Source organism: Gossypium raimondii, chromosome 5, assembly GCF_025698545.1.
Source record: "Gossypium raimondii isolate GPD5lz chromosome 5, ASM2569854v1, whole genome shotgun sequence".
Taxonomy (NCBI): Eukaryota; Viridiplantae; Streptophyta; class Magnoliopsida; order Malvales; family Malvaceae; genus Gossypium; species Gossypium raimondii.
Genome location: NC_068569.1, coordinates 17,206,536 through 17,221,332, shown reverse-complemented (window position 1 = coordinate 17,221,332; position 14,797 = coordinate 17,206,536). Strand labels below are relative to the sequence as shown.

Genomic DNA, 14,797 nt, shown 5'->3' with positions numbered 1-14,797 from the left:
CCACAAGTGGAAGAAGGTTGCAAGTTGTGGTGAAAAATGAAGCGGGCAAGCGGGTACAACTCACCATGTTTTGGGGACTGAAAATCTTGCTTGCTGCTTTCAATCGGCGTTACTATTCCAAGGCTCACAAACAAAGTGACTATAGATCAGCCCAGGCCGAGGAATTGCCTAATGAGACCTTAACACATTGTCACCAGACTGGGTTTTGATATGCTGATGTGATGACCCGTGATTGTGCTTATATGTATGTACATATATACGTTGTCTAGGCCCAAAATGAAAAATTGATTATATAATTCTCTTAGTTTTTAGAAAATCAAAAGTTAGAATAATAGTAAAATTATATTTTACTTTAAAATTTATTTATTTATTTTTGGTCCTCTCAGCAATTTACTGAATTCACCCCATGGTTCTACCCTCGTTTTTTTTCTGATCGTCTGTCTATTGAAGAATTGGGTGCAAGATATCTTTACAAGGCAAAGACCACGTTTGTGAAAACTCTTTGAACAATAAGCCATCTGGAGTCTGGACTCTTTGGTGAAAGTTTAACTTCCCAAGGGGCCTTCGCCCCTCTAAATCAGATTTATACTCATTCGTTGCATGCAATAGGAGACGACCAACTAACACATGGACGACCGCCAAACTTAACCGACTGATGGAACCTCCAAAGCTAAAAGTGGAAGTGCTGAGGACATAAATACAACAACCAAGCAATCCTGATAGGTGTAGCCACGCATGGCCGCCAAAGCCACACGCGTTGTAACCAGAGGGTGTTTTTTATTGGTGCAAGTTCGAGTGCGGGATCGAATTATATGCCTCGCTTCGCTTGTTTAAAAAAATACTAAATAATAAATTTTGCTTTCCTATTGCTTTGTTTGTATGTAGTAGATGTAGAGTTTTCAGATGAAAGCATGATTATGTGTTAGCATGCATGGATCCACTTGTTATTGCAAATCCCAGATGTCTATATCTTCTTTCAAGTACCTAAAACACGTACCGATCATTCAATATCCAAATGTCAGTGTATCCTGCCTCATTGTTTCATGTTGCCTTGCACTCATTAGTTGATTTCTGCTTTCTAAAACAACCTATTCACGAAAGCCTATCAATCTTCAGTTTCATAATTTCTAAATCCCCCCTTCTTCCTCCTGTCTGTTGACTATATATACTCTTTGCCTAAGATCTTTTGCTTCAACAATTGGTTGAATTTTGCGTGTGAAATCTGAAAGGAAGAAGGCACCATGATTAAGACGTTGAGTCCTTACTCCACCACAGCTACAACAGCTGAAATCATGTCAAGGTATAGGCCTATAGCTCCGAAACCTGATGTACCAGCAAACTCCATGAATGAGAGCTCAGGTATGTCTCAAAAGATGATGCAATCTCCTTATCTCAGGAGTCTGTGGTGTCATCTGCAGGCTAGGCCTACTAGGGCTAGAAAGAGAGGTAGAGTCGCTTTATCATCAACAACACCACTCAAGAGAGGAAGGACTCAAGTCCTAGCGCTCTCTTCACCGAGTCTCATAACATCCCCCGCAAAAAACCTCTCTTTGCAAGGTTTTTCACACGGTATTCCTCACCATTCTATTCCTAACTTTGGTGGAAGCTTGGATAGTTCTTCGACACCACCAGCAAGTTTGATGCAGCTTCCCCTCCTTCCATGCCCTCCCTCAGTACCTGTCGTTGCCAACTATGCGACAATACTTGAATTGAATTGCATGGAACCTTGTGGAGGAGAAAAGTTAATAGATTTGAACACAATTGTTGAAATTCCTGAAGAGAAAGATCTATTGAAGCAGCTCCAAGGTCCTCCAGCGAGCAACGTTATAGTACCTCAACCGATTCGACCAGTGGGCTCCATTATCTATGTTGGGTGCATCAAAGAGAATCCAATCCTAACCCCACAAATGCAAGTCCTGAAGAAACGAGAGGAGGTTGAAGAATTGGTTGAGTCCGATGCCTTACCGGCAGTGATTTCCGACTCAAACAACAAAGTTAGATTGGCAAATTCTGCTTACAAAGAGATGGTGGGTCAACCAGAATGTCCATGGTTGGACTCTGTGGTGACAGGTGAAGGAAGAGCCCTAGGCAACTCATGCAAGAGAATCTGTGGGGAAGTAGTACTCCATTTATCAGAATCTGATTCGAGGTTGACAGTTAAATCAAAGGGTTTTTCATGTTGGGCGAGGATTGAGTGGGGAAGTGAAGGGAAGAAGAGATCAGTCAAAGCGTTCTGTGAGGTCATCAAATTATCATGTCGGTCAAAGGACTATCTCTTCACATGGAAGTTCCAACCATATCAACAAGAAGAAGGAAGAATCACATTTTAGGCACTCCAGTCTTTGCAATTTGAATGGTATACAGCTGTTTTACTGCAAAAATGCACCTTAGCTAGCTAACTAGTGTTCTCAATGTATAGTTAAGAGACATGTTATATCAAGTATACGGTTTAGTAATTTTTGTCGGTATCTTTTGTGCGTCTATATATGCCAAGTTTTTACTCCATTGTTTCAACTTTGTTTGTAGCTTATTTTAACAATCACCAAAATATACGAATGAAGCTGATTATCTTGGCATACAACTTAATTCGGCAATTAATTTATATAATATAGTATAAGAAATATTTTGTTGATTTGAAATTTAGTAATTTATTTTATTTTTAAAAAATAATTTTTTATGTTAAAATTATTTTTATTAAATTTATTAGTCTGACATTTTAAAATTATAAAATATATATATATATTTACTTAATAGTTATTTGATACTAAAATACTGATTATGATTTAAAAAACACCTACACAAACTCATCATGACATTAATTTGGTTGGAATGATATTTTTATAAAGAAATTGAGGAAATTAAAAGATTAACTATTCATATTAACTAATTACAAATTTCAAAATGATATAAAATTAAAAACTGGAATTTAACTATTATTTTATAATATAAAAGAACCAAAAAGATGATTGGTACCTTGCTTTTTATTTATAGTTGTATAGATATTAAACACAAAAACCTTACAAGTGTCGTTGTAAATACGTGTAAACAAAAGCTTCTCTCATTTGCTATTTTCTACGTAATATATCAGCCAGGAGCGAAGTACAATAATGATGTTGTAACATGAACTCTGGAAATTATATACTCAGATAAATCGAAGTGTTAAAATAACATCTTTCACTCTTCAGCATTAGGTGGCCCCTTCCATTTGAAATTGTCTGCATATGACTTGGGCTGGAATTATATAGGAAAAAGCAATTACTAATAATTCCTTGAAATATGAAAGGAACAAAAGAGTCTTCAGTCAACCATACTCAAACGAAATATATAGGTTTCAACGTCAAATAACTTGTGAAGGAAAGTAGAGAGTAAAAACCTTTAGAAGAGGTGTCTGTCGCTTCTTGACCTGCAGAAAAAGAATGCAATCAGAACTTAATTAAGAGCATTTAAAATCACTACAGTTCCAAGTATGATAGACTTGCCTGTTTTGGAGAAATATTATTACTTTAGGATTTGGTCATAGTAAACATTTGAAACTGAATCAGGGAATTGACACCACTATACATTATCTTCATAATTACAACATCCTAAGTTTAGAATTAGTTCTCTAGAGCAATTTCAGGAAAATGGTTATGGAGTTAGCCTTTTACGAATCTTCCTCCTCTCAGTTAATCCCTTTTAAAGGCACTTCATTTCCATGCTCTGGAATTGCTGGCATGAACTAACTGCTCTCCGATATAATGCATGATTCAATCAAATTATACATTGCATGTGGTTAAAACTTTGAGATCACCAATTGTTATAAGCAGCGTAAATGTTAAAGTTGTTTGGTGATGCGTGAACTGTGGGGAAGACTAAGATGGAACATGACGCTAATATTCTTAGATTTCATCAGTGATGTCTGCACTGCACAGCACAATAAAAGCACCCGCTAAGGCACATATGCATACCTGGTATTCCCAGCCATATTTCTCAGCAAATGCTTTTGCAGCTTCTTCACTGTCAAATTCAAGTCCAGCCTCACCAACATTGGCATACGGATCTCCTGTTGATGTCCAACCCATTAACGGATTATCCCACCTAAACAAAAATGTCAATGAAGGAAATGAAATAACGCCAATGTTTCTATTGCTCCAGCTGAATTTCAAATATGATTCATGTTATACACCTTTTAAAGGCTGACCCTTTATTACCTTCTTCACGAAATGAAAGAAGAATTTTCATGATAATAATTTACAAGTGGCAAAAAATCCAATTAAATCAACCATAGTAACATGTAACAAAGGAAACAAAAATGCAGATGGTAATTGAGTGTTGAGATAATTTGCTAATATTTTCAAGACTTTGATTCTCAATAACCATATGAAAAAGGGAAACATGATTTACTTGTGTGTTGAGAGAAAATTGATCTTCCATTTCCCAACTTTCCCCGAGCCCTGCTGTGATGCAGTTCGAGCAGGCGAGTAAATTATAACCTTAAAAGGCAAACAACATACTTTAAAAAACCGAGGCAGGGAATCCTAAATTACGCAGTAAGATGCACGCATTCCGCATTCAAAAATTAAAAGTTAAAACCAAAAAGAGCTGTACCCTTCGTTTAAGTTGTTGTTCGGGGATTCCGGAGACCATGCCAACCTCACCAGGCTTTGTCTCCAGTTCCATCAAAGCATCCGAAGAGCAGCATCTTTTCCATGAAACTTGAGGTGGACGATGAGCTCTAACTAGACTCTGACCAACCCTTTGCACAAAACCAGCCATGTTTTTTGTTTCTTATTTCCTTGATTCTATCCTTTGTTTGATCACAGACTCCGAGAGGTTAATGAATTCGTTAAACAGCCGACATGACTATGAGAATCAACCAGAAGTTTCACGCTTCCTGCTTTGGGTTCGGGTTGTTGGACTACTCTGTTTGTTGATTTATTGGGCTTGAACCCATTATGCGATTCAATTAAAAAGAAATAACCCAAAACGTGCTTTGATGTTTTGATTATAAAAATGTGCTATTGATTTGGAATTTGAACTGTAGACTGATTCCAAGCACACCGGCCGAACATGCTTAGTTTTTCTCTTGGGCATTTGTCCGCTTCGAATACGCGAATGCCATTTGTTCTTGGTACGTATCGAGATGGAAGTCTTCGTGATTTACCCTTTTCTCGTCCTGTTTTGCCAACAACAGTACTTTGTTATCGTCATTAGTTTTATTAGCGTTTAGGAAAGCTTGCAAGAAATTTCAATCTTGCAATTTGCTCTCTTTGCTCTTCTTTGTCCCTGCATTGTTTCTAGCCTGCTAGTTCGTCAACGACAAGATCAATGGCAGCCAACGAAGAGGATTCAGCGCTTGTCAAGCTAGAACTGGCGTGTTCAGATTTGAGAACGTTGCTACAATCATCGGCTAAGTTGGAAAAAGACCTGGAAGAGATGGAGAAGAAGTTTGATTCTATTGATGAAAAGCTCTCAACAGCTGCTAAAAGAGTAGCTCCTTTGCAGTCCCTGGCTATGGCTGCCAAGGCTCTCGAGACCAGAACTAATAGAGCTGTTTCCCCGGCTCTCGGGCTCCTTCATAGTTTCAAGCTCTCTGAATCTTTTCAGAAGAAGCTCATTGAACTCTCCGATAAACTATCTATTGAGAAAAACCCAAGGAAGAGGCTTAAAAAGCTGCTCAAATACGTCCAATGCGTTGATCAGCTTAACGAAGTTATTAACTTAATAAGTCGAGATGGAGAGCCGGTGATTCAAAAGCTTCAAGAGGTGGTGGAATTCTTGAGCAGAACAAAAGCTACGGATCAATATCGAACCCAAAGATTGAAGGAGACTTTGATCACACTTAAGGCTCTATATGAATCTGAGGTTGATGCTATGAGGTTTGACGGGTTGCTTGATGAGGCCTTACTAAATCTGCAGGACGAATTTGAGATTATGTTACAGCAAATGAAGCACCAAAACATTGGGGAGCAACAAGCGGATGAAGAAGCTGATCAGACGTTGGTTTCTGACCTTGGCACTGAAATGGAGGTCCAAGTCCTTAGGCGAATTGCAGAAACCCTTTCTGCCAGTGATTGTTTGGATATATGTATTGATATCTTCGTTAAGGTAAGCTAAATATCTTCCTTTCAAGGTTTCCTCAATTGGCCATATTTCGAGGCCTTTAGATTGATATATGTACATTGTATATGTATATAAACATATATACATATGGATGTAGTCTTATACACAAACAGCAACCCAAATGTCCCATTAGACCTTCGGATTTTGAGTGAATTGATTAGAAGTTATAGAATCAATGATAAGTACTATCTTAATAATACATGCCTTTCTGAGTTGCGTCAAATATATAAATGAAAATGCTTCTAACAGAGAGGTACAAGCACTAGTGCTACTGGATTACCATACATTATATTAAACAGGTTGCTAGTATCAAGAACCTTGATTAGGTCAATTTATACTTTTTAACAGTAAGGAACTGGAAGTCTAGACAAACAGTTCGATTTGATATTTGAAGACACATGGTTTTGTTTTTTACTTCTCAAATCCTATAAATTTGTTACACTTTTGGTTGATTAACAGGTGAGATACAGAAGAGCAGCTAAAGCACTAATGCGACTAAACCCTGATTACTTGAGAACATACACTCCTGAAGAAATAGATGAAATGAAGTGGGAGAGTCTAGAGACAGCAATTTCTCTTTGGATCCAGCATTTCGAGCTCGCGGTTAAAACAATCTTTGTATCAGAAAAGAAACTCTGCAAGCAAGTTCTGGGAGGACTTCCTGAAGTGCTCATTTGGCTAGAGTGTTTTGTCAAGATTGCTGATAAAATCATGGCGGTATTTTTCCGCTTTGGAGAAGGTGTTGCAAGGAGCAACAGAGAGCCTCAGAAGCTGTTCAAGCTCTTGGAAATGTTTGACTCCTTAGAAAAGCTGAAGCTTGAATTTACCGAGATTTTCGAAGGTGAATCGGGAGCTGATATTTGCATACGTTTCAGGGAACTTGAAAAGCTACTCGTGCATGCTTCAAGCAAAGTGTTTTGGGAGTTTGGCCTACAAATTGAAGGCACTTCCGATTTTTTCGCACCACAACAAGATGGTTCAGTCCCGAAACTTGTGAGGTATGCAGTCAATTACCTTAAGTACCTTACCACAGAGACATACAGCGCACCCATGGCTAAAGTTTTCCGAACAGAACAAATGTGGAAAGCCGGTATCTTATCGAAGCCAGAAACAGATGAGAATTTACTCAAAGATGCCATATCTAACATCATGGAAGCTCTTCAGAGAAACATTGAATCGAAGAGTTCGAGTTACAAAGACAAAATATTGCCCCACATATTTGTGATGAACACCTATTGGTACATTTACATGAGGAGCAGGAATACAGAGCTTGGGAAGCTTATCGGAGAGCAATACATGAAACAGAAATACAAGAGTGCTGCAGAGGAGTCTGCTTACATGTATCAATGGCGAGCATGGAGACCATTAGTAAGATTGTTAGAGAAGGAAGAGTCGGAGGAGCAAGACAATGGCACCAAAGCAACAGCAGCTTTTGTGAGAGGTAAACTGGAAGCATTTTTCAATCGCTTTGATGAAATCTCGCAGAGACACGCTAGGGGTTATAGCATTCCTGACGCTGATTTAAGGGAACAATTACGAGAAGCAACGGTGAAACTGTTGGTTCCTGTTTACAGTGAATTCTTGAATGCACACTCAAAGTTGTTGTCTGGCGAATCTTACGTCAGTCCTGAATCATTGAAAGGATTGGTGGGCCAGGTTTTCAATGGAACCGATCGAACCAGCAATGGGAAGCCGAAGCGCCGAGACTCCAAGGACACTGTTCCAGGGAGGAACTCTGTTTCCGTGGAGGGAGAGCTTAAGAATTTCAGACGATCCAGATCAAAATCCATTGATGCATGAATCAGTGAATTCTTATTACATTCTTATGGTTTTGTTTATGAGATTTTTTTTCTTCTGTTGAATGAATGCTAATTAAGATTGCTACGTTTTTCATAACACGTATTATTCAGTGATGCAATGATACACTGGATTTTGTGGAATATGTACAAAATGATTATTAAGACATGAAATTGAAAAAAGGAAGACAATTTCCAATTGCAAAGCTTCTTTACTACTTGATCCTTGTGATGTTATAAGTTGACATTAGATTAAAGCTTAAGCTGTGTGTAACTCATTCTTCTCTCAAATTTGCAATGATTAAAAAAAAACTTACTTGCAATGATAAAATAAGGAAAAGTCCTTGTATTCCTATAGACGAAAAGTCCTGCCTTAAACGGGCTATATATGTATATAAATCCTGATTTAAGTCTTATTTTACCATTTCAGTCTTGACTTTTAAAAGGCCCAAACTTCTGAAAGCCTAACCCAAAAGGTAATATTGCAGTGCACGCATTTTCTTTCCTAAGTTCCCAACCGAAGTGTGCGCATTTGTTTGTGGCATGTTTCATTTCCTTGCCTTAATTGCAGACAAGACAACGTTTTGGTGGGGAATTGTTATTGGAATCATTCCCTCATCTCCAAGAATCTACCCAAACTCTCATCTCAAACCCAACCATTAACCATTAATTTTTTTTCCAGATAAATACAAAGTTTGTCCCTCAACTGAAAAAGAAAAAGAAAAAGAGAAAGCTACTATGGCTAATCCCAAAGACCCAAAGGAGTGTTCATTTTCCTTCTCCGACTTCCCTGAAGACGTCCAGCTTTGCATCCTCTCCTTCCTGTCCCTACCCGATATCGCGAATTTCGCTTGCACCTCTAAACGCTCCGTTTCGCTATGTTGCAACGACACCAAGCTCTGGTTCACCCTTTGCCAACGCCGGTGGGGCCCCAAGACCCAGATCAATAAATGGGGTGGCGGTCAAATCACCTACAAGCTCCTTTACAAGACCCTCACCCAGTGGGAGAATCTCATCGGCTTCTGGCGCCATTGCGGTCGTGCCGGCCTCTCAGGTCAATGTCCTCGGTTGATCATTTTCGAGTGGGGCCCATCTTTTGTTTTCGGTTCTAGGGTTTGCCCGTCCAAAAACGGCACTTACCATGTTACCAAATCACCGTTTTTGTGGATGGGGATATCCCCAGATGGGCAAATCGTGTACTTTCTCGATCTAGAAGGCCAAACTGAAATTCCATCCGGGGATTTCGGTAGCTGGCTGGAATTTGTCTGCATGGACCAAAATCTGGTGCCAGCCAATGTTAATTTCATGGGTAAGGATCATTTTGTAGTTGAAGAAAATTCGAACTTTTGGCATAGTAGTAAAAGTAAAGATGTGTTAAGAAGGATTTCAAGTTCAAAGAATTTGATAGAAGATAGTGATGGAGTTATTGAGAGCGGAATCGCTGGGAGCTTACCGGACCGATTTGTATCGGAAATGTATACGCATTTCGCGAATAGAACGAGCCCTGGTGGTGGTGGGGATAGAGCGTGGAGGAGGCAAAGAAAGAAGGAGAAGGAAAGGCAAGGGAGGAGGAAATGGGAGCCTGAGCATTTCCTTAAAGTTATCGATTGCTCGCCTACTCCGGATAAGCCCTTGCAGGGTCTTTGGAAGGTGTTGTGAAAACTCCTCGTTTTCCAAATTTTGTTTTGTATCCAGAGTTTAAGAACTTCTGTTTGTAAATATATTGTTGTTGACTTATTGGATTAGTAGGAAAATAAGAATGCTTGTAAAGCTGCCTTTCTAAGTTTTTTTTTTTTTTTTGTGGGTGGGGGGGGGGGGGAAGGTTTACCTTAGATTTGATGGTTGCATTTTAGTTAATTAAAGTTTTCAGTTCATGCTGTCATTTTAGCACTGATTAATCCTTATTTTCCCTTACATCTTTGAACAACTGTGGCATGTTTTTGGTTGATGTTTTTGAATTTATATGACATATTGACAAGGCTATGCAAAGTACAAACATGAGAAAGAATGTCAGGGGAAGCTGGTTTGTTCAGGGTGTAGACAAGCAGTAGGTGCCTTTGTGTTGTTTGATAAACATCCTTTTTGTGCACATCATCTGATTTTTAATTTCAGAATGTAAATGGGAGGTACTGCCCTTGGGGCTTTAACTGTGTTAGTTTGGTCCAATTTGGCTTGCAATTACACTTGGTTAATATGATTTACAAATGCATTTGATTGGCATACCTTGGGTCCCTTGTAGGCCACTGTTTTCCAGGATAACAAACTCTGTTTTTCTACTGAGGTGCTTGATAAATGTTTCCCATCATGTCAATGATGAATGAAATAGGTTTATCTTTATTACAGCTCAGATTTGAATCTCTTCCAGCTTATAATTGCAGGGAATTTCTGGTGACATGAACTTGAATTTCTATCTTGTTAAATATGATGAAATTGGGGGCATAATCTGCCAAAGGATTGGGGACTTCTCATCCTCCTATACTCTTGTGTTCTGGACATCAGAACCTATGTCCATGCAGTCACCATTTTCTCTAGAGGAAGAACGTATCTATGATGATCGCATACATTTTCAGCCAATTGCAGCTGAGGATCAAATTCATAGTCAACCAGCCATGACGGGCATCGAGATGGTTTCCCACATTCTGCATATCAACTCAAGTTGCAATTTAATGCTTCCATCCTTGATAGGATCTGCTGGTCTCCAGCATGGAGAAGGAAGGATATGGCAGTACATGAATGGAACATTTGGATTTGGTTTTCTTCGTGATCATTTTATTATAGACCTGAAACATATCATCCAAGAAGGTCGTCTTCTTGATTCAGTGAATTTGTTGCAATGATAGTTCATATACTGATTGATTTCTAACTTGGTGTCATGCTAGGGCTGGCACTTCACATTACTTTTTGTAAAATAATTACATCTTTGAGCCGTTTGGCCATTGAAATCCCAAATTCTTCATCCATTTTCTGTGCTTGAGATAATTTCCCATTAATGAGACTGTGTATATCTAAACACGTGTAGCTGAGATAATTAGAAAGGGGATTCAATTTATGTTACCATGCAAACGTCTAATGGCCAATCAGACTACACGATTTCCCAAGCGCAAAGACAATAAAACAAAAACCAAATATTTTTGATCGAAGAAACCGCAGCTTCATAAATTTTCCTCCACGCCCGTTCAACCACCCTCTTCTTTACACCTACCTCTCCACTCACCAGCTATATTTATTATGTCTTTATTACTGTTTCATTAATTACACTAAATAGATGGGTGTTTCTTCAATTAAAAACGGAGACGAGTAGATCGCTATCTTGTTCTTTTCTTTTTCGATCGAAAGCTTCATTTTTATTACTTAAGCTGCAATACAGCTTGGTAGAGTATCAAGACTATCAAAGGAAACAGAAAACTTAGCAAGCTGATTAGCTTCAAAGTTGTTCGTTCTTCTCGTCCAGCAAACACTAATGTCATTCCTGGTGTTAAGCAACTCTTTGCAGTCGATAATAACAGTACCAAATTCAGACCAATCTTATCTTTTTCTTAGTTTTTATCATAAATCCTCTTTCTCTCTTTCCTTTTTCCAGTATGGGCGTCAGTAAGTAATCTTTGTGGTGATTTTCCTAATTACTTAAGGGAGAAGATCATCAGAACGTTCAATGAGAGTGGATGATGAAACATGCACATGAATGGTAAAACTATAGGGGTACCAGAAAAAAGGTAAGGAACCACTATTTCTTTACACAAGACAAAATGCAAAAGAAAAGCTGCATTTTGTTTAATATTTTACACAAATATATGATTTCTGATTACTTCGAGATAAAAAGTAAACTGAATTTGTATTGAAAATAGAAAGAAGATTGTAATGTTTGAGAGAAACGAGTTGCTCAATCTTCTATTTAAAACCTGAACCTAGACAAGAAGAAAGTTATACATTTGTGTTCAAATTTGAAAACCCATTTGCAACATGGTTCGCGTCTCGTCGAATCGTACTAAAATGACACTGCATGAACATCCTTACCAGGTGACGACCATCGACAATATAAGTTTTTATTATTTCGATATAAAACCTTTTTAAACTAGGAAAGTTAAACGAAATAATAGAAAGAATAATTGGTACAACATATATTTTTTATCAAATTGTTATATTAATACGACGATGAGTAATAGCTAAAAGCTGAGAGACTAAACAATTAAAAGCCATCATAAATTGTTATAGAGGGAAAAAAATTATGGTAAAAAAAAGAACATGTCTGATTACATTTTGTAACACCTGAGTAATAAATGTTACATTTAGCACGTAACATTCTCTTCTATATCAAATATTTATAATTTAAATTTTTATTACTTTTATTAATGTTTTGAGACAGTCTCATATTAATATACAATTTTAACTTCAAAGTTATTCTATCTTGAGACACAGGGATTTTTGTTTTGAGACAAAATTCAAGACATGATCATGATATCGTACTTTTTAGCTTTGATTGAAATTTTTGCCCTCAAAACCATTTTTTTGCCTGCCCTGACCTAATGCTCTGACCTTGACTTTAAAAATTTTAACTCACTTCGATTCCACCTGAGTTTAACTTTTTTTGTAAAATTGTGATTAATTATTTTTTAAAACAAAAGGTTTTACCGGATTTGCTTAATAATTTATCTATGAAGTTGTGTGCTAATGTATATTTACACTTATACTGTGATTACAATACAGAAGAAAAAAGGAACAAGAATTCCTTTAATAAATTATTAAATTAAGTAGATAGAAAATGAGAGAAATAATCTTAAAAGGGGTGAAAGGGAACTAGTACTGAAGTGGTAAAATATGACTAATAGTGGTAAAGATTAGAGATTTTTAATTTAATTAATATTAAATACATCTAAAGGGTAATTTTGTAAATATCTCGAGGTAGGGTGGGGGATTTCATTCTAAACCCGATCCGACATGACTATTTTTTAAAATTAGCCTACCCCGCTCAAACTCCCAATTTCAATAAAAAACCCAAATCTTGTCTGGTCAGATTTAAGTTTTTTTGCCATCCATATGACTAACCATGTGAGATATTAGAATAAAAAAATTTACCCTATTTTAAGTTACTCGCAAAATAACTCTAAAATTTTTGAGATAAAACACAAAAATTTAATATCCAAAAGAAAATAAAGACATTAAAAAAGTTATCTATTCAAGTAGTAATGCAACCAACTATTCCAAATAGGTTACAAATCGATTAGTTTGCTCCGGTGTGAAGCCTAAATTATAAAAAAAATTGTTGCAGGATATTGTTTTTCTTATTTTAATACCTCAAATGGGTTAACTGATAGATTATAAAAGATTGAAAATGAATTTTTAAAATATATTTTTTAAAATTTTAGAGTTATAACTAAATTAGTAAATTTTATAAATGTTGCTAGCCAAATTTATTAATTTTTTAATATTAGAACTAAAATGATAAATTTTGTAAATATTAAAGACTAAATTTGTTAAATTTTTATATTTAAGATTAAATTAATAGAATGTATAAGTATTAGAGGGCTAATTTTATTACTAGACCGATAAAAAACTCACATCAACTCACACTAACAAAAATATTTAATTTTAAAAATTTAATAATTAAATAAAAATGATTAATAATTGGGTGACCAAAATAGAATGAAAGGCATAATTGAGTGACCATTTTTATATTTTACCCATAAAAAATAATTTTTAACATTTTTCACGTCAATAGAGGGGCCAAAATGCAATCTACCCCTAAGAACAAGGCCTTCCCTAATACTTTTACCGAAAGTTGAAGATTATGAAAATTATAAAAATTAAAAACATTGTACTTTAAAAGAGAATAAAAATAATTAACAATACTAAAAATTAACATTTAAAATGAATTAATTAAATTAAAACATAATATTTTATCTAAATTAATTAAAAAAATTAAACTAGACATGTTCAAGGATCGGGCTACCCGCCCAAGTCCGAAGGCTCGCCTAAAATTTAGAAAGGTTTGGGTAAAAATATTAAGCTCGAAAAATGGACTAGATAAAAAATATTAGGCCCATTTAAAATATGGGTCAAGCTCGAGCTTAAACATTTAAGGCTCAAATTCAACCCGGCCCAACCCATTTTTAAGTTTAAAATAAACTTATACTAAATATATAAGAAACACTAAAATAACGTTAAGATGATTATATAAAAATTTTCAACAAATAAAAAATGTATAAAATTATTAAACATTAAAATATTATAAATATATATTTTTTAAATTAAAAAATAACAAGTGGACCTAAAATAGGTTTAAGTTAGTCTTTTGCAAATATGGACGGATTTAGACAAAATTTTAAGCCAATATTTCAGGTCGGGCCTGGGCAAGCATAAAATATGTTAATATCAAGTCTAAACTCGACCCAATCCAGCCCACGAGCACCTCTAAATTGAACTTTCTAAAGAAAATCTAAAAATTTACTTCAAAAGAATAACAGGTAACTTAAAAAAAAAAGTAGAAGATAAATGACAATCAACAAACATGGTTAATAAGTACAAAAAATAATATTTAAAATGAATTAATTACATTAAGATATAATATTTATCCTTATTTAATTAAAAGAATAAACCAACTCTATTTGATTAAGTAAAAGATCAAACTATCCTTATTTCCTTCCCTCAAAAGAAATAGAAGATCGCATGAAAAATTGTAGAAGATGAAAATATTATTACTAAAAATATAGGTTTACAAAGTTTAGCATAATTTTTTTAGCTTTTTGCTAAACTATTTAATGAATTTATGTATTGTTCAAGACTTCAAAATTATATTAATATTTTATGTTTTAATATAAAAGATTTAGCTTTCTAATAATATATTTTTAATTTTATTAAACATGTAATTAATGATTGAGTTTTAAGCTAAATTATTTTAAGTC

General features: G+C 35.7%; 4 protein-coding genes across 5 annotated transcripts; 3 read left to right on the top strand and 1 right to left on the bottom strand.

Annotated features, from left to right (window-relative positions):
* The first annotated feature begins 1,241 nt into the window (after window positions 1-1,241).
* LOC105770878 (uncharacterized) lies at window positions 1,242-2,514 on the top strand. The gene has a single exon (XM_012592239.2). It carries the CDS (start codon window positions 1,242-1,244, stop codon window positions 2,328-2,330), a length of 1,089 nt encoding a protein of 362 aa, XP_012447693.1. The 3' UTR covers window positions 2,331-2,514.
* Window positions 2,515-2,963: 449 nt separating this feature from the next.
* On the bottom strand, window positions 2,964-4,842 carry LOC105769793 (NADH dehydrogenase [ubiquinone] iron-sulfur protein 4, mitochondrial). The gene is made up of 5 exons (XM_012590664.2): window positions 4,588-4,842; window positions 4,384-4,472; window positions 3,948-4,077; window positions 3,374-3,403; window positions 2,964-3,231 (listed from the first exon to the last, which is right to left on the bottom strand). Exons 1-5 carry the CDS (start codon window positions 4,753-4,755, stop codon window positions 3,175-3,177), a joined length of 474 nt encoding a protein of 157 aa, XP_012446118.1. The 5' UTR covers window positions 4,756-4,842; the 3' UTR covers window positions 2,964-3,174.
* A 208-nt stretch (window positions 4,843-5,050) lies between these two features.
* Window positions 5,051-8,053, top strand: LOC105769791 (exocyst complex component EXO70I). Its single transcript, XM_012590662.2, has 2 exons — window positions 5,051-6,087; window positions 6,562-8,053. The coding sequence occupies exons 1-2, from the start codon at window positions 5,308-5,310 to the stop codon at window positions 7,900-7,902; spliced, it is 2,121 nt and encodes a 706-aa protein (XP_012446116.1). The 5' UTR covers window positions 5,051-5,307; the 3' UTR covers window positions 7,903-8,053.
* A 327-nt stretch (window positions 8,054-8,380) lies between these two features.
* Window positions 8,381-10,858, top strand: LOC105769792 (F-box protein At3g12350). Of its 2 annotated transcripts, none has more exons than XM_012590663.2 (2): window positions 8,381-9,548; window positions 10,277-10,858. In XM_012590663.2, exons 1-2 carry the CDS (start codon window positions 8,637-8,639, stop codon window positions 10,733-10,735), a joined length of 1,371 nt encoding a protein of 456 aa, XP_012446117.1. In that variant the 5' UTR covers window positions 8,381-8,636; the 3' UTR covers window positions 10,736-10,858. The 2 variants fall into 2 exon arrangements, with proteins under 2 accessions (XP_012446117.1, XP_052487763.1); XM_052631803.1 differs by having other exon boundaries at window positions 8,386-9,548; window positions 10,264-10,442.
* Window positions 10,859-14,797: the final 3,939 nt, after the last annotated feature.

What these genes read in the sequence shown, in the direction of transcription:
- LOC105770878 (XM_012592239.2), top strand. Translation starts at nt 1,242, where the DNA reads ATGATTAAGACGTTGAGTCCTTACTCCACCACAGCTACAACAGCTGAA.
- LOC105769793 (XM_012590664.2), bottom strand. Translation starts at nt 4,755, where the DNA reads ATGGCTGGTTTTGTGCAAAGGGTTGGTCAGAGTCTAGTTAGAGCTCAT. An exon ending in AATTTTCTCTCAACACACAA is followed by an intron (nt 4,078 to 4,383) that starts GTAAATCATGTT and finishes ATTTTTGTTTAG; the next exon opens with GTGGGATAATCCGTTAATGG. An exon ending in GACAGACACCTCTTCTAAAG is followed by an intron (nt 3,232 to 3,373) that starts GTTTTTACTCTC and finishes ATATAATTCCAG; the next exon opens with CCCAAGTCATATGCAGACAA.
- LOC105769791 (XM_012590662.2), top strand. Translation starts at nt 5,308, where the DNA reads ATGGCAGCCAACGAAGAGGATTCAGCGCTTGTCAAGCTAGAACTGGCG. An exon ending in GTATTGATATCTTCGTTAAG is followed by an intron (nt 6,088 to 6,561) that starts GTAAGCTAAATA and finishes GTTGATTAACAG; the next exon opens with GTGAGATACAGAAGAGCAGC.
- LOC105769792 (XM_012590663.2), top strand. Translation starts at nt 8,637, where the DNA reads ATGGCTAATCCCAAAGACCCAAAGGAGTGTTCATTTTCCTTCTCCGAC. An exon ending in CCTTGCAGGGTCTTTGGAAG is followed by an intron (nt 9,549 to 10,276) that starts GTGTTGTGAAAA and finishes TTATAATTGCAG; the next exon opens with GGAATTTCTGGTGACATGAA.